The 19,314-nt window shown below is 38.5% G+C and overlaps 1 protein-coding gene across 1 annotated transcript in view; it reads left to right on the plus strand.

Moving 5' to 3' along the window:
- Rab3c (RAB3C, member RAS oncogene family) overlaps nucleotides 1-19,314 on the plus strand; it is a 200,875-nt gene that overhangs the window by 89,298 nt on the left and 92,263 nt on the right. The window contains exon 3 of the mRNA XM_028784282.1: nucleotides 8,783-8,901. Within this exon, the coding sequence (XP_028640115.1) occupies nucleotides 8,783-8,901 (119 nt within the window). The remainder of the gene's footprint in view (nucleotides 1-8,782; nucleotides 8,902-19,314) is intronic.

The following is a 19,314-nucleotide window of genomic DNA, read 5'->3' on the forward strand; positions in this document are numbered from 1 at the left end:
TTCCCCATAAAAATTACTTTTACATGTCCAGGACAACCTTTCTTCTTTATTTGAAGTGCCAAGGTGTTCTGGTGCATGCATTTAATCTTAGGATTAGGGAGGCAGAGACAGGCAAGTCTCTGAGTTCAAGGCCATCCTGATCTACAGAATGAGTTTAAGCAGCAACCAAGGCTAACTCAAAATGTTTTCCATAAAATCAAAATGTGGAGGCAAAAGTCAGGGTTTGTCATCTAATTATCTGTGCCACCTTGAAGTCTCATTTGAAATTTATCTTAAGGGACCACAGGTCTCTTTATTCCTCGTAAAGTTTGCTGTTATATTCTCTCATATGGAACTTTGAAGTCCTAACAGTCCGAGGCTTCCTGAGACATGCTCGGTCTGCATGATGCTCTTTCATATGTTCTTCTGACTCAACAACATAGAAGAGATTCCAAAACAATTCAAAATTGCCTTTGGTGCTTATATCTTTTAAGCTAGCTATCATATAGCCTCAATATATTTTTGAATGATATAAATCGAAAGGTTCTTTTAAAAGAAATAAGGTGTTGAAGCCACTCATCGAAGATAATTACACATCATGCATTTTGCTTATTTGTGTACGTTCATGTCTGCACATGGACATGTGTGCACAGATGTAGTGTGATTGGTGGCATCATCAAACACTGAGCACTTTATATATCAAGGCAGCCTCTCATCAATTTTGCAAGTCAGGGTAGCTAATTTGATCCAAGTTTCCCTATGTCTTTGCTTTCATTGTGTTGTGATCACAGGCAGGACACTAAGACTATAAAACTTTTAAGTAGATGCTAAGAATCTGAACCAAGTTCTCATTACCCACTGAGTCATTTTCCCAGACTTCTGTCATTATTAGTGCTGACGCTGGCTAATGTTTTGTCAACTGGACCCAAGATGGAGTGCTTGGGAATAACGATGCTCAATTGAGAAAATGGACCTATAGGATCTGCCTATAGACAAGTCTGTAGTGCATCTGCTTAATAATTAATGATTGATGTGGAAGGGCCCTGGATGTAGGGGATGGTGCCACAACTGGCATGGTGGTCCTGGATGGCATAAGAAAGCAGGCTGAGCAAATCAAAGGGAGCAAGCCAGTGAGCAGCACTCTTTGTAACCTCTGCTTCAGTTCTCGCTGTGAGTTCCTGCTCTGACTTCTGTCAGCAAGAAACTCAGAGTTGGAAGCTGAAATAAAGCCTTTCCTTTCTAAGTTGTTTTGGGTCATGGTGTTCTATCACAGTTATAGAAACATAAACTAAGACAGCAGTAATATTATTTCTGAGTCATACCAAGAATTTCTCCTCACCAGCTACTTCTCAGATCACTCTTTTGCCTGGCTTTCTAGTGTGCGTCCCTGATGATCTTGTTAACCTCACTTTGCTCACATCTGCCTCGCAGCCTGCTGTGTGCTGTGTGGTTCATCCTCCTGTGTCCAGTATATAATGACACACCGTAGAGGCTTCTATTTCTCCAGCATTTGATTTCTCCATGCTCATTCCCCATCCTCTCTCTTCATATTTTAGAGACTTCATCCATCCAACGTAAGCTTATTTTTAAGTTCTTCTTGTCAGCCAAAGTGATTTGACGTATGGAAATCCTACTTTAATCTGAAACTCATTTAACCTATCAAGTTCTCCATTTCATTAAAAATCATAGTCGTCACTGAAATAAAACTGAGCGGAAATCCTTAGAGAAATCAATGAACAGTACCAGCCAATCATCATGGTAGGAGTTCAACTGTGCATGTCATCTCTGAACACTGTTCTCTCTTTATGGCAGGGCAAATGGAAAGAGAAGAGAGGGCATATAGATACTGGATGTTTCTGATGGAGAAATTCCTTTCTTTTTCTCTCCTCTTCTGAGGGATGGATGATTAAGGAATAATGGTCTCTTGATTCATCCAGTTTCATATTTCCTGTTGAGCTCTGGCCACCTGACTTCACCTCGTTGCTCTTATTAATATGACTGCTAATAATAATACTTTATCATCTTATACTTTACAGAGAGTTGTTTTTATTTAATGCTTATGATTCTACTCAGAATAAGGTGTTATTTGGTTTTGTTTGTTTGTTTGTTTGTTTGTTTTGATATCAAGAAACCTGTTACAAGGGATTAAAGGACATTTATAAAGCCACCTTGAATATGCATCCCAAAAGTATGGAAGGATTCCAGTTGTTTTCACTACCAAGCCTTGCTCTTTCTAGCTACTGTTACTGCTGGGCCTGTAGTGTTCCCATTTATTGAGCATTTGATATACACAAGAAGCCATCATGTTAATATACTTTTTTCAATTATCCCAACAACCTTGAGAAAGTAAACAGTATCATTAATTCAGCCAGAAAATAAAACTCACAAAAATTTAACTATCTGTGATCATGCGGCTGGTATCAGGTCATGAAATGGATTTTTTTCTTCCATTCTAGATTATGAAGTATGCTCGCAGCATAAACAAGAATTTGTCCTCAGTATCTTTCCCTTGTTCATATAATGATGATAGAAGAAAAGTGAGTTTGGGCTTATTTTGCCCATTCTCAGAAGCTGTTGAATTTTCAAATACCAGGGAAAATCTCTGCATTATTCGAACACTGTTTGAGTTCCTTTAGACTAAAGTTTAGGGGGAACATGAGAGGGAAATACACAAATGATAAACATCTGTCAATGTGCCCCCTCCCTGGTCCATTCTCATTGTGTATTACTACATGGTACAATGTTCTACCCAGCTCCCCATGCCCATTCCTGGGCCATGATCTGAATATATCTCATAGGTTTCTGTCTTACATTTAAACAAGATTAGGCGGAGTAGAAAACACATTTAAGGTAATGATACATGTAGGCACACATCATTACAGGTGTGTTCCATAGGCTCTATAACACCACAGGTGACTCTAAGGTCATATGGACTGAGTGACATGATGTGTCAGTATAGGTTCATTGATTGTAATGAATGTACTGTTGTGGGTTGAGGGGGGTGTTTGTAGTGGGGGATGCTGGGAATGCATGGGAAAGTAGGTATAATGAGTCTCTATGTATACCTTTTGCTCAATTTTACTGACAACCACAAACTTCTACTAAAGTGAAAACTGATGTCCAATTAAAAACAAAATCTCAGGATTGTTGAAATTACCCTTTTTATATGCAGTTTGACATTCATATCTATGTCTGATCATCTAGTCATAAAACAAACAAGATTCCCAGACAGCTGGTAAAATAAGAAGGATTGGTAAAATCATTCATATTTTCTGTGCCTCTTTTCCCTGTGAAGAGCTGAAAGAGTGTTGGAAGATGAGAATAGCCCACCCACCTAGGCAAACATGGAGTTTCAGTTCTCTCTTGGCTTCTTTGGGGCACCTACATTGCCCTACAGCACAATGCTGGTTTTCAGTGTAATACCTTCCGGGAGCCACATAGGGCTCTCCCTGAACAGTGCCAAGGAATGGAAGTCTAACCTACCTTTACCTCCCTTTTCTCCATTGTAACACATTATATTTCTCAACATTCATCCATGAGACAAGCTTTCAGGAGGCAGGTTAATTGCAATGTGTCTCAGTACAGCTCCTTGACGTGGTATTTATTGATTCAGGGGAAACTTGTGGAACATATCCAAAATGCTAACCTGAGGGGGTTTCTTTTCTTCTGTCTACCACTCCTCAAATTGGCTATCCTCCAGGTAAGAATTATTCCTATTCAATGCAGACCAACAGCCCCATTTCTTGAGTAAGGACCATCCATCCAACCAGGCTCTTGGTTTTTGTGAATGAAAGCCCTCAGCCTCTGTGAGGAGTCGCTTTGCATCTTAGTGCCAAATTAAGGTAACAGTGTCACATAAAAGCCCATTACTCTGTAAGCATTTAATCTGGTGCTAGCCTTTTATTCTATGTTCTGTGAAGGAGAATCCGCTACCTTGACTGAGAGCTCAAAATTGCCTGCATTTATGTATTTATGCCTCAGAATTTCAAAAAAAAATGAATATAATCAAAATCCCACTGGGAAGAAGTATGTCAAAAAGATTAATTAAGAAACAAAGTAAAACTAGAGTCTCCCTGTCTTTGTAGTAAATGATCATAGAAAGACAAGACAAAAACAAAATCCTTTGATGGAATGAGAAAAAAATGCCTTTATATAGTTTGGGTTGTAAATTTTATTAAAATCATAGAGTGAGTTTGTATGAGTATTTGAGGCATGCTTACTAAAAAAAAATCTCCTAGTTCCATAAGCAGAAAGATGGAATAGGGAGCTATGTCAGGGTATTACTGACAGCAGAGTCAAAGACCCCCCTGCAAAAGAGTTATATATGGCTGTTCCTCTCTGCCAGGAAAGATGAATTGCCATGGCAACACTACCATGAAATAATAGGTCAAGTTTTATCCTTCTGCCCTGGGCTGAATTTATTAGGCTTTACTTTGATGTAGATGCCATTGTAAAATGAAGGTTTTGGTATTTCAGAGCTAAACATTATAGCAAGCAAAATCTGATCAATAAGATCCCCCACAGTAGGTTAAGAGAACACTTAGATTGATTAAATACACGTTTAGAGGCTAGTTTATTACCGTTCCTTTCTAAACTGTGGGTTCCCTTTACAGATGTACACATAACGAAGTGTGTGTGAATCGATTCACACTGATTGTTTGCACAAGGTCAGGGAGGGGAAGTGGTTTGCAAATTTTATTTTGACTGATGACTAACTGTGATAAAGGAACAGTTCATATTTCATTCCCCAAATAAGTATGCAGCAAGAAAGCATAAAATATTTAAGACTCCTACTATTGTTTGCTATTTTCATAAGATTAAACCGAATGCTGCTTCACGCCTATTTGTAGGAATGAAAAATTAACTACAACTTGGTGACAGTAGCATATCACAGAGAGAGATGTGAAATCGTTATCTTGCTATTTGAGGGAGCTGTGTCCTTCAGTGTCCACAGCTATGACATTAACTGTTTACTGTTAAACAGTGTCTCAATCATTTGGGAATAAGTTGCTAATGTGAAGGAACACGTAATTTTTGTCCAATCAAATAATATTGTCCCATCTTCTAATAGGACATAATTACTAGAATAGGTAGGTAGGTAACTAGTCCAGTATTTTGTCAAGAGCAGGACATATCAAATCATCTCTTTAAATGACTAATTTTATCTAAGTAGAATATGGTACTGTATTTTAGCAGCATATCTTTCCTGGTGTCACAGGGAGACTATATCTCGACTTCTCTGTAAGGCTACCTTTAGTTGTCTTTGATTCTTCTCTGCAGTAACTTCAATGTTGTGTAGATAACTGTGAAATTTATATTGCCTTCACATTGCTCACAAAGATGGGAAATTGGGATCAGTGGCTGCGTTCATTTCCCAGTGCAGCCTACTGACATTTTACAAAATGGAGTGGGCTAACGTCTCCCACTTCTAGAGGCTGCAAATCTGACCTTTCAGGGCAGGCATGGCCTTGCTCTCAGCAGTTTAGAAGAGACAATCTTCCCTGACTGTCCTGTGGTCTCTAGACAGTGCCTGCAATTCTTGTTTTAATATCTTTTAATCATTTTAACAATGTGTGTGTGTGGGGGGTGGGTGGGTGTGTGGTGGGTGTGTGGTGGGTGTGTGGTGGGTGTGTGGTGGGTGTGTGGTGGGTGGGTGTGGTGGGTGTGTGGTGGGTGTGTGGTGGGTGTGTGGTGGGTGTGGAATGTGCACACAAATGCAAGTGTGTGCAGAGGTCAGAGCTGTCATACCTCCCTGGAGCTAGAGTTCTAGGCATTTTTGAGCTGTGCAACATGGGTATGAGGAACTCAACAGGTCCTCTGTAAAAGCAGTATATCTACTTAAATGAATAAGCCATCTCTCCAGCCCCCTTGTCTTCTCATGTTATGAAGATGTTAGTCATGGGAGTAAAAGCTACCTAATCTTGTATGACATCACATATGTTTGACTGCATTTATAAAGACCATTTTCTCAAATAAGGTCACATTCACAGAGCCTGGGAAGAAAATTTCAAGGTAGTCCATCCATAACTGTCACTAAATCAAATTTCTCAATAAACTGTCTCCATCACAGTTTCAAATCATTATAATGCCTGGAGCTTTGCAAATATTTTCACGATTTCGATCTTTTTAATTTCTTGGACAATGGTGTTCTGCTTAAAATAGTTCTTTTATTGGGTAAAAATTTGTAATTTTCCTTTTGTGCTTCTTACACTTGCTTACTTTGGTACAATTTATTGTCCTCTCTGAATGCTTTAATGAAAAATACTTTCCATTGGCTTGTTTTCCTGCATTCTGTCACAGTGATGGTGGAGAAATCTTCTCTGAAAGCTTCTTTCTTCCTCTTTTTGTCTTTTGTTATCTCTTATTTTCTTGAAAGCTGTTTCTCTGTCTGTCACTTCCCAAATTTTGATATGTAATGGTGACTCAACCCTGTGGTTTCAACATCTTTCTGTAACATTTCAATTACACTACAATGGAATCATGAGTTTTACTCTCTCACTCATTGATTAAAATGATGACAACAATGTGAAATTGATACATTTTAGAAAACTACAATAATTGGATTTACCATCACAATAAAATTAACATCCTGTGAAAAGGAGACATGATGACGAGAAATGTCAGGAGGGTTAAACCTACAGTTTTTCATCATATTTATCAGCTGGCTGGGTTGGAAACATGGTTGGCAGGGGTCTTGATCACCGTTCTCAGTGTCTCCAGTATTTCAAAGTTTTCTACTATGACAAATGAGAGAAGACCTTTGTGTTGTGCAGAGAAGAGAGCAGGCATGGCACTTTCAGCCTACACCAGTGATATTCAATCTATGCCAAAAAAAGAAAAGAAAGCTGTTAAAAGTAGATGAGGTTAAGGATGAGCTACATTTATACACAATATGTTCTGAACAATACGGAGTCAGGAAGAAGGTGGAAAAGGTTTTAAATAATCTGACTAGTAACAAGAGGTTCTGCTCCCCAGAGGGACACATCATTCTACCATATCCTTGACTATTCCTTGCTGTTTTAAGCATGCTCACTGGGAATTTGGCTCTGGAGTTATATACATGTTCTCTTCTTTGTTTTGTGGCTATATATATACTGTTAACTAAATTAAGTTCATAGTTTTCTGAGAACACATAAAATGACTCAATATTACCTTCTTTCTGTTCAATCAGTTTCTATATTTGCTCCAATTATATACAGTTAATATCCTAGGCATCCACATTTTCATAATATTTATAAAATATTAAGCAAAACACAATAAAATGTTTGCATAATTTTCAAGAAACCCTTATTATATTAGAATGTAATTGGGGAGTTTTCATTCTCCTATTATTATGGTTAGAATGTGAATTCTTACTAATTAGTCACTTACAATTTGAATATACATTTTCCTAATGATTTTAATATTACTTTTCTTATTAAAGATAGTAATCTTTGTTTTCTCTGGCACAGTACAAACATATTTCCCATTATGTTTTTCTTTTCTGTTGTCTTCTGCTACTGAAAGTGTGTTCTAAAAGCTTCATCACAATGTTTCCTTAATTGTTGTGCATTTGAACATTCAAATTTGTTTTATCCCATCTCCAAACTCTTATTTTCTCTAATAGGATCTTTACTTGGGCCAGTCTTATCCTTCTCCAGAGAAGCATGTGTTCTTGTTGGCTTTGTGAAGTCACACTCTTGGCTAAGTCAGTTCTCATTGCCCTGATGCTCACTCTCTGACCCCAGCCTCGTAGGACCTCTCTTCCCTAAACCTGTAATGGCAGAAGAACATAGAATGCAGTCTCCAAAGAGAGTGGTAAAGAGGAAAGCCAAAGTGTATGTGCATAGAAATGATGCTTCCAATCATTGCATTCCAATCATTGGAATGTGCATTCCAATGAGGCAGAAGGTGAACTGCAGAACCAGTTCTTCAAATTTATAATAGTTAGCAGAGTTCTTTAGGTGATTTGTGTGTCTTGGAGTTCTGATTTCACTGCCACATGTCATGTCTTTTGCAGAAATGACTCCCTGGATTTGTTTTTGTCTCTTATATACACTCTTAAATTAGCTCTGACATCTCAGGAATAATACCTTTTTCAGCTCTTGTTTTTATCCTGTGCTGTATGAGAAGCTCGGGAACCTCAACACCTTTGCTTAGCTTTAGAATGGTTTGATTTGCAAAGGTTAGATACTTGTCCATGATGGCCAACCACATAATAGAGAAGCAGGAAGCTCTCTCACAAGCCCACATTTGCTCATCCAACTCATGTATTCAAGAAGCCATTTCATTGTCTTCTTACAGCTGATTAAGCTGACATTGAACGGTAACCTCCTTAAAATCGTAACATGTTCCTTTTGTCCTTACACCAGCTGATGATATTCATAGACAGACATAAAGGCATAGTGATGGGATCAAGGCATCCCTCTAGCTTTAAAGTATGTCAAGAGCCACTAATTTCAGGATATATAATCATTTCTTTTCTTCAGCTTTATGCTAGTTGGTATTTATTCATAAAAGAAAGAAGATGGAAGGAAGGAAGGAAGGAAGGAAGGAAGGAAGGAAGGAAGGAAAGAAGGAAAGAAGGAAAGAAGGAAAGAAGGAAAGAAGGAAAGAAGGAAAGAAGGAAGGAATTCCTCAGAGTGCTGCAGAACTGACATGTGAACATCAGTAGAAATAAAGGAAAAATAAAGCTAGGAAGGAAAGACATTTGTATATCGTACACACCTTTTTCTATGCTTTTGTGACTGCTCTGGAGATTACCAATCTCTTCCTCAATGTATTTGCCTCATTTATGAAATGGCATCACTGTTTTGTTTTATAGGACACAGCAGGCCAGGAAAGATACAGGACCATCACCACAGCCTATTATCGAGGGGCCATGGGCTTCATTTTAATGTATGACATCACAAATGAAGAATCCTTCAATGCTGTACAAGATTGGTAAGTTAGAGCATATACTGCTATGATAAATGGTGATGGTTTTCCTTTAGACTACCTATTCTTCCCATAGCAGTGGCCATGGAACAATGTCAGATATATGTTTATCAGGAACTACAATCCCACTTGTTCCCTGAGCCAAGGAAAAGTTGGTCATGCTCGGAACCAATGCCAGGGAGTTGGCAAGAAGTCACACTGGTGACTTTTCTACACTTTGTTCATTTCAGTACTATGCATCTCTTGGGTCTTCCTTCTATAGAGTTGAGTGTGCTGCTATTGACTTTTTTATAAATGTAAATAGTGATTTGGAAGTTTATTGATCTATTGTAGGGAACTAGAAAATAAGACTAGAGAACTAAGCTTAGCTCACAGCATGACCATTTAATAAACATTGTTGGAGCACAGCTAGGGTCCTTTTGTATTATCCATGATGTTTATACAACTACAAAAACAGAGATAAATTGCTGGAGCTGGTACCATATGGCTTGCAGAACCTAAAACATTTCTCTCTGGACATTTGGAAGAAATCTTTGCTTATTCCCTCTCTAGCACTTTTGTTAAATAGGTTATTCAAACTAGATCATTTGAAAGGACTTTATGCAATCTCTGTGACTCACAACTATGTGAAAACACTTGTCTCCATAATGAGTGTGATATTCCATCGGGGCCTTTCTGCTGTGAGTACTTTTTCCTAGTTTCCCAGAATAGTAAGAATCTAAAGCATGATCATGAATTCCAGCACAGGGCTGAAAATAAGGGGGATTTGGTAGAAAGTTCCAGAAGGAACCTCCTACTGGGAGTGACCAGGGATGGCTGAGTACTTAACACATTTATATAGTAAATAGTCATAGTGCTTCTCCTATAAGAAGCATCATACTGGCACTACATGGCAAAAACAAATAAGATTTATGTTTATTTACTAAAATAGTATTATCCTCTGATTCTATAAGCTTATCAGGATCGGGGTTTGTAAACTTGAATTTGCTGTAGGTTGTTTCTTGAAAATGTTTCCTGTTCTTCTGGGAAGACATCTACATCTGTCACATACATCTGCACACACACATGTACATGTACAATACACATATACATATATGTATATACATATATACATACTCATGCATATGCACATGCAATCATGTACATGTATGTGTATATAAACACATACACATAGGTACATATTCACTCACACATATACACATGAACACATGCACATGTATGTGTACACAAACACATACATATAGGCATATATCCACTCATACATATACACATGAACACATGTACACATGCACATGTATGTATACACAAACACATACACATAGGCACACATCCACTCACACATATACACATGCACACATGCACATGTACATACACATACACACTTCAATGCATGTGGTAATACCATTGACAGGAGTAACTCAAAAAAGAAATTGTTATAATTTGTTAAAAGTCAGCTTTAGAACCTGTATGAAAAGTAGCGATCCTTCACTGAGAGATATAGAATAAAGCTTACAAAACCTCTTTATAGTGCATTGACTATTATAAAAATGAAAAATTTCTAAGTAGCCCATAAAATCAAGGTAGGCCCAACTAAACACCAGCAAAATAGAACAGAATAGAAAGTCAAGAGACAGACACATCTGTATGTGGATTTAGTTTCTGATAAAAGCAGTGTTGATATTGGTGTACTCAGAGGACCATTTAGTTAACAGTCTCGTGATATTTGCCTAATTGTCGTTCATGGCTGTGGTTCGTATATTGCCCTGAAAAACAGTAATTTCAATATTGACTACTTTACTAGAAATGCTGGGACCCGTGCCAGGATGCAGAAAGGGATCAGACTTAAGTTTTCATACATTAGCGTTCTGGTGCTGTTTGTACATAGCTCCTTTTGCACAGTTGTTTCAGTGAGATTTATTTCACCACTGAGAGAGCATACAGTGATACATTGAGCTCATTAAAAAGAAATGCCAGTAGCAGCACCAAGAGCCGTACAGTCAACATTGCTGGCTCTACTATCAAGGTGACACAGAAATGATCAGCCTCTTCCTGCCTGAGCATCCCTCTGGGGTCCAGTCAGTTAAGCTTCACCACACTGAAGCTTATGCTACCTCACATGTCAGCAGACCCATCTGCCTCACCTCTGCCTGCCTCCACCTCAGATTCTCTAGACAACTCCATCCCTCCCTCTATCTTTCTGAGGCTCTATTCCCTGTCTTCCAAATGGCACATTTTCCAAACTATTCTTGTCTCTCTGATCATTCTTCTTATTCCTCCCAGGTACCAGTGATATTTTCCTGTGTCCTGTCCTTGATCAACTTATTCACTTCCACAGATTCATTTATCACTTAGGTCAGATGGGTCCCAAATTTAAATCTCTATCTTTGTTTTGTGAATGGCTGCTGCATTATCAGATACTCAAAGTATTTATCCCACCCGAATCCCCACCCAGTGCTTACAAGGTATTTATCAGCACCTGACACTGCTTGACTTCCTGACATAATATTTGGTCATTGCAATAGACTGCATCATTCAGGGTTGACCAGGAATCCAGCTCTGGCTTTCACCATCTGAGTCATGACCAGTGCATGCGTATTCACTTATTTAACACATGTATCCTTTGATGTGTCTCCTGCCTTTCCCTTCTTTCTTTGCCCTCCTTTGTTTAGATTCCAATTGTTGTATTTTGTTCCAACCCTAATTGGAGCTTTCTGATTTTCTTGATTTAAATTTCTTTCTTTCTCCATCCTTCCTGCCCCTTGGCTGCTTGTTTTAATCTTGAAGTTCCCAGAAGACCCCTGTCCAAAAGCCATATGTAGTTCATCATCGCCTCCTGAGCTGGATCTTTCCCAGCTTGCTTCTCAGACACACTGCATCACGATATTGCTGTAACTCAGTAACATCATTTCTCCGTGTATTTTATCCTTCCCCAAGACAGATCTTTAAAGGGTTCATCAAAGTTGGATCCTTTTACTATGTCTATTCTTCTGCCCAGAATATCTTCGCTCATAGCAGTCTCAATGTTTATGCATCGTCTCAGCCATGCCCACGTGGCACTTCTCCACAGCTCTACAACACATCCCTACCCTCTTCCAGTCTCATCTCTACTCATGGAGGTCAGTTTTACCATCACCCTCATCTCTGTAGCCATGCTACATTTGCGCTTTCCACAGAACACATAAATAACCTGCAAGACTGTTGTCATCTGAGTACACTTTGCTCATCCATCAGGTGTTGACGCCACTAATTTTCCCCCAATAGCAAATGTAGTACAATGTAATACGTTTTCATATATTTTTCTAACATATAAATTGTGGTAGAATCTGAATAGCAAAAGTTCACCATCTTAATTATTCTGTAGTGAACAGTTCAGTTGCACGAAATCATCCACAAAGTTCTACTCAAGATTTCAAAGTCACAACTACAATGTTAGGAAGTAGAATAGTGTTTCTTTAAGAGCTGGGGGGAACTGATAGTATGGAGAGATAAGTGTTAGCTTCGCTGTTGAAATGTATTAGTAGCAATTCATTCATTTCACTGACATTTTTATTGTAGAATAAAACCTCAGTGTGAGTAGAAACTATTCTACTGACAAACATTTTTAAAAAAAAGAATTGGGAGAGGATGTGTGTTTAAACTGTATTGTAGACACTAGGAAGAAGTGCCCATGTGCTAATGCTTTGCTAGTGTAGAGGAGGTGGAATTCAACAGAAGTGGGAGAGGGCTGTGTAGTCACACTGCAAGAGCAAAGACTTTTCAGTCAAAATGTGTGCAATGCAGTCAAACTATAGACAGGTGCCTGGATCCCCCTACTCATACCTACAGTTTGTTAAGTTGTAGAGGCAAAAGCATTCAGTGGCACTGTGGTATTAGAAATGAGGCTACCAGTTTTTAGAGATCATATTCTACTTTTATTCTTTCATTGAAAGCATAGTTAAGAAATAAACTGACAAGTGATGTGTTAAATTAAGAGGACCCAGTAGGTTAAAGAGTTATGGAAACGTAAGATCCCCATTGAAAGCCCCCCTCACCCTTGGGAGAGTTTTTCAGATATCTTGTGCTCAGAGCATCCTCTGCATCTCAGTTGAGTCTTGACCTCCAAAACCTAGACTGTACATAAGCTCTCAGACTCTTCCAGAATTCTACTGCTGTGGCTCTCAGCACCTACACATATCACTGTGCATTTTAATTTGACTTAGAAATCTGTCTCATCTGTGACTTCACATCTTTCCGTTCAAAATGTGAGCTGGACCACAGGCTGCTGTATTTCCTCTTAGAAAATGTCTTTGCTTGCAACTCCCATCCTCATCTTATTTATTTACATTCTTTGTTTTATGGCACAGTGAAGAGCTATAAATATAAAGGGTTCTTTTTAAGGCAAAAAAAATCTGGAGAGCAGATTGATTTTTCAGCACCAGATTGGGGATAGAAGTCTAACACCACCATCCCACCAGTCTTAAATAATTCTTTCTGCAACATTCGGGTGCCACTGCAGATGTGCTAGAACTAGAATGGAATGTCACCTTCAAATATTCTCTTCCTCCATGCTTTTCTCTTTTCCTCTGTTATCCAAACATACTTAGCAACCGATCTTAAGGGGATCTGGTGTTAATGTAGAAATATTTTAACTTAAAATAACAACTAAGGTCTGGTGAGCAGCTGCTAGGTTCTTTTTTTCCAGAACAACTCATTCTTCTTGAATGTTCTCTACAACTTTTAAATCATTTTTGCCATAGTCCATAAGGAATAGTGGCAGAACTGTGGAAAGATGTCTGTATGACCTGTACCTTTTACCAAAGCCCACACTAGACCTCAAGCTGCCTATACTTCCTCCATGAACAATAATGGCCATGGTGGCTACCGTTTTATTGTTGACCTGACTAATCTGTAGAATATTTTCCTAATGCTTCTAACCCTACTTAAACATAAGTTGTACTCAGAAGGTAAATGGCTACCTAATCAATCCAGGACCCTTTCCAGATCAAACAGCAACAAAAACCCAAGTAATCATGTCCTACATTGTCTTCTGCATGTTAATTAACACCTGCTAAAACTTGCGAGTTTCATTTTAATTTCTCATTTTCTCGGGTCTTAAATTCGGTCCTTCAAAAGAACGCATGTTTTTGTATCTTACATTGAAGTTTGAAATGCCATCTTTTCCCTTTACTTATAATCATTCCATGTAGACTTGCTATAAATATTGAATTAGCAAATTATCACCAAACTGTTTTGTAACAATACTAGGATGGTGGAATCCTCAACTCCAGGATTATAGCATTTTGCCAAGTGATTACTAACCATGGATCATATGTTCTTCTACAATAAAAACATTTTATTTAATATACATTGTTGCTATGCTGACACTGAAATCCTGACCAGTGGATATGCTCTCTATGACTCGTGCCTGGAAGAATCTCATGTAGCATATGTATTTTTCTGTGCTCTCTGTGACTCAATGAAGGACCCATCATATCCTTGTGCCCAGAAATACCAGGCACTATTTCAGCAATATGCTTGAAGACCACTTTAGACAGTAAAGTTGCACAAGCAAACACACTCAAAGTCACACAAATAAAGTATAAATTGTGGCAACAAAGATAGTGAAGAATGTGTTCTCTTTTATACTCTAAGAGCTCAAAGAAGAAAACAATGTGGCCTTACTCACTGTCAGCTAAACGTGCGTGTGGTGGATGACTTGGTGTATACTGGCCACCATCTCAAAGCCATAAATAATGACAGCCAGTAGGATTTTCATAAATCTTCATACTTTCTACCATTTGTAGTAGATGGCTAAGGGGGCTGTAACAGGATACCATAAACTGAATGGGTTAAAAAAGAAAGAAAATGTGTTATGTATTTTCCGTATGTTTATTTGAACTCTTGTCAAATGGTGACTCTATTTGGAGAGGTTGTGGAAGTGAGACCTTGCTGCAAGAAATGGATCCTTGGGGACTGGGACTGGAAAGATCTTCTCCTTTGCTGCTTCCTGTCTCCTTTTATGCTTCCTGGTTAGATGTGAAGCGAGCCACTCTCCTCTGCCACAAGCTCTTGACTCCAGTATGTTCTTTACAAGTAACAGTGTACTGAGCACCCTGAAAACATGAGTAAAAATAAATCACTCTGTTCCTCACTGTCTGTGTATCTGTCTGTCTGTCTGTCTGTCTGCTGTTTCTCAGTCTCTCTCTCTCTCTCTCTCTCTCTCTCTCTCTCTCTCTCTCTCTCTGTGTGTGTGTGGGGGGGGGGGGGGACACATGCACATTGTGGAGAGGTGACATTTATTCACACCCCTCTTTCTTTCTTTGAGAAAGAGAATTTCATTGACCTGGAGTTTACCAAGTAAGCTAGGCTGGCTGGTTAGCAAATCCCAAACATCCCATGGTGTAATCAAAAGCTACAAAAGCACTTTACCAACTGCCACATCTGCACAGCTCTGTTTTTTTCTTTTCACTCCATTTACTAGTCACGCTTCTGACTTTCTATGAGTTAGACACTGACCTTGTTAGCTCTACAAAGAAAGCAGATATCAAAACCTTTTATCAGAGATGTTTTAATTAAGAATTTCATTTACCTAATACTAGTTAGATCAAAGAAATAAACTAGAGTTTATATTCTGGTCGCAGAGGGTCATATCTGTGTATTATCAGACCCAGAAAAGTGCAAATATCTTATATAGGTTAGCAGTTACTATGGTGAATCTGAATACAAAAGAAGAAATGGGGATCGAGAGAAACACCCATCATGTATGACTTTGTGTTCTCATATTTAACTAATCTCAACTGTACTTTGCAAATGTTAATATTCCCTAATTATTGATACTAAGAAGGAGAATAGAAGCTAAATTTTAGCGTAAGCCTAGTAATAGACACAGCCATATCCTAGTGAGACAATATCATGAAATTTAAAGATTAAACCTAAAGATTTGAACTCTTGAAGGCAGGGTATTACATAAGTGTGATAGATAGTTATTCTGCTTTACTTACAATTCAAAAATATACTTCTTAAAAGATGCCAGTGTACAGGTTTGTGTCATATTTATCATAAATACCAGTGTTTTCTAACTGATTTCCTTCCATCTCTGTTTATTATAGTATGTCTTCTTTAAAATATGTTGCCTACATTTCAAAATATCTCAAAATACAATAACTATACGTGATAAAATTACCAGAGAGGGAGTTGTAATAAGGCCAGTTTCCAGCTCTGGATGGTTAGCTTGCTCTGTGGAAGTTCTTGCTATGGGTTGTCCTTTAAACCCAACCTCTGAGGTTGTAGATGAACAGCATGCCTAGAAGACACTATTTAGGATGTGACCAAGAATGGTTCATGGTTCATTCGTGACTTACTTGGATCTTTTCAGGTCCATCATGGACACATTTCCCCACCCCCACCCCCAGCTTGCTTCCTCGCCTCAGGGAATTTGTTTTGTATTCCCTGGACTATTTCACCGATCCTCATTTTTATTGGCCCAACCATCAGTATATGATCAACTACTGCAATAAGAAATCAATATAAACACCTAGTCTTCTTCAACCCAGGTTCCTCTATCTGCCTAACTTAAATCTGTAATCTCTAAGTGGAGAATTCTGAAAGCCACTTAATCCTTTACTGTTGTGGTAGATTTGGTCTTTTCTTTGCTGTGAAGTTAATTAAAATAGCTATCTTAATTAACAATTATATAAGCTAGTCCATTCCTTATCAACTCACCACAGAAAGGCAAAATAAATTAAAACTATTCAAAAGAAGAAATTAGAATAATAGCACATTAGTTGTAGATGGATGGCTTGATCACCACAAATCAAATGCCGTGTGATACATGCTCCCATTTCTTTCAGACAGAGCCAATAGTGGATATTTTCCCTTGATCATCAAATTTCAAGGCAGAATCAAAAATCAAGGTGCAAGTAAAAGAAGTTATAAGCAGCCCAACCACATACTGTCTCTGTCATCTCAAGTGCAACCTACTGAGGCCCATAAACTATTTCTCATCTATAAACATCACAATCACTGTTAAGGTAGTTTTCCCTCCTCCAGCATAGTTCAAGGGAAGACATATCTACAAAGTCTGAATGCTTTTCAGGGTGATTTTTAGACATATTTTTGACCTAATAGCCTTAGCAATTAAAAATCTGTATCTACTCAGAGTTAGCCAAAATAAGAGTACATGCTCAGTTTTCCACAATTAGGCCTCTCTTCAGACATCAACCACAGTAGAGCTGCCCTGGCTTCAGACTGTCTAGCTAGACATTTGGAGTTCATATGACTTAGCTTTAATAGTTCCCTAGAATGGCTCCAGGAACCGGGCAGAGCGCTAGGCTTATTATTGGTTTGTCATTTTGAACAGATGCAAATTGGAGCCAGCCAGAGAGAGGTGTGTATACAGAGATCCAGAAAGTTTCAAACACAAAGTTATTGAGGTTCTCATGGGTATACACAGTCTGACCTATTGTGTGTGACAGTTTGCAGAGTGCTAACAGCCAGGGAGTTTCACTGAAGCTTTGGTGTCTGGTGATTTTGAGTTTCATGTTTGCACAGTGGGTGAATCAAGAACCATGTGGTCAAACTCCTTTTCAAATCCACCTTACCTGTTCACAAGAATATTCCACAGGACTAAACAATTGCAATCATTCATCTATTTGACCTTCCTGGCATGGTCAGCTCCCATCCTGGGTCATCTCGCTAGGATGGGAGTTGTCAGCAACTATCAGCAAAACCCTGTGATTCAATGTCTACTTATTTATTGATATATAATAGGTATGTTGTGTCAATTCTTGAGGAAAGTTATAACAATTAGAAAAATCTATGTTTATAAGTAGCTAAAAGCTTTTAACTATTTAAAAATAAATATTTTTTTCTAATTTTTAAATATCTTAAAGAAATGAAGGAGAAAACTGGGAACGGTTGCTTTCAGCTCCCTTGTGAAATACCACGTTGTAGAAAACTGCCCTGAACAACTCCATCAAGGAGCTGGGTGAGGCTAACATAAACCTGGCACCTGCAGCAATCACAGCCTGCCTCGCTGCCCTCTCTACATTAACTCCCATATGTCCCGCCCCTGCCTTTCCTTCCCATTCTCACCCCTGTTGTTGTTCCAGATTTCGACATTCAGATCACTGGTTTCATTGCTGCTGAACTGAAGCAGAGCGCTAAAGCCAATGTCACAGGGTCATTTTGTTGCACCCTCATCAAAATGCTTAGGTCTAAATGTCACAATAGGCTCTTTTACTTTACAAATTGTACAATAAATATTCTGACCGTTTCTTCCATCCATAACCCCATTCTGACCAAACCCTTTCTTTTTCCTTCTAACCTTGTATTCGGCAAGGGTTGGTTAAACATGACACTTTTTTGACATATTTCTTATTTCAGCAGTTGAGTGTAATAAAAACTAGTTGTGCCCCCACAAACTCATATCCAACACCTCGTAACTGCTTATCAAATATGAAAGCGCTTGAAAACAGAAGCCTTGCTACAGTTGAAACTATTTCCTTATCATTCCATTTTTGATAAATTGTGAATTTTAAATGCTTGCATTAATATGGTAATTTATGTAAATCCCCGCATTCCTGTTTTATATTCAAGACACGAGTCCTTTCAGAACTGATAGAGCAGAATTCCATATCTATCACCTTATTATACGCACTTGAAACATACTAAATATGACTTAATTTATGTGGCTAGATAAGGCAGCTTATCTTAGGAAAATTTTCCCTAAGCCATGGGGAAGTTCTTTTCTTTTTTCTTTTCTTTTCTTTTTTTATCTTTTCTTTTTTAACCTCCAATTTTAAAACCAACAATGACAGACAGGAAGGGTGATAGAGGAGGAGAAAGAAGGAAGTCCTGGCGGGGACAGAGCTGTTTGATAAAGCTCCTTTTAAAGACAGAAAAGGTAGAGCAGGTGTGAGCACTGGATCCATCCAGGAGAGCTGTAAAGGCTCCAGTGTTTCACAAAGTTCACTTGCCTACACGTTAAAAAAAAGAAAAAAAAAAAAACAACCAACTCAAATGCTGTGTCCTTTGGGGACCTGACAGTATCTAGTCTCTCCCAACCTTATTTGATGCAATTAAAAATGGGGAAAGAGTTCCTGACCTACAAGATGCCTGCAGGAAAGAGAGAAAAATCTAATGGAACAACAAATGGCTTTTTAGTCTTTGACCTTCATAAAGCAGTACTGGTTCACCTGAGACCTACAGAAGAACACCTGGAGAGTTTCTGAAGATATGGCTATCTTCTTCCATGTCAGTCACCAGCTATGCATGTGCAACTCCAGCCCAGTGACACTTAAAAATATCTCTCCATGTGATTATAATGTGGGGTCATAGTGAAAAATGAGAACTCCTCCTAAGGCAATTTATGGTCCAGTGTTACTGGACTCATGTATCATGGTTAACCATCTAGAGCTATGTGGAGCCTGAACCTCTGGT

This window comes from Grammomys surdaster, unplaced genomic scaffold (genome assembly GCF_004785775.1).
Source record: "Grammomys surdaster isolate TR1022 unplaced genomic scaffold, NIH_TR_1.0 99, whole genome shotgun sequence".
In the NCBI taxonomy this organism is placed as follows: domain Eukaryota; kingdom Metazoa; phylum Chordata; class Mammalia; order Rodentia; family Muridae; genus Grammomys; species Grammomys surdaster.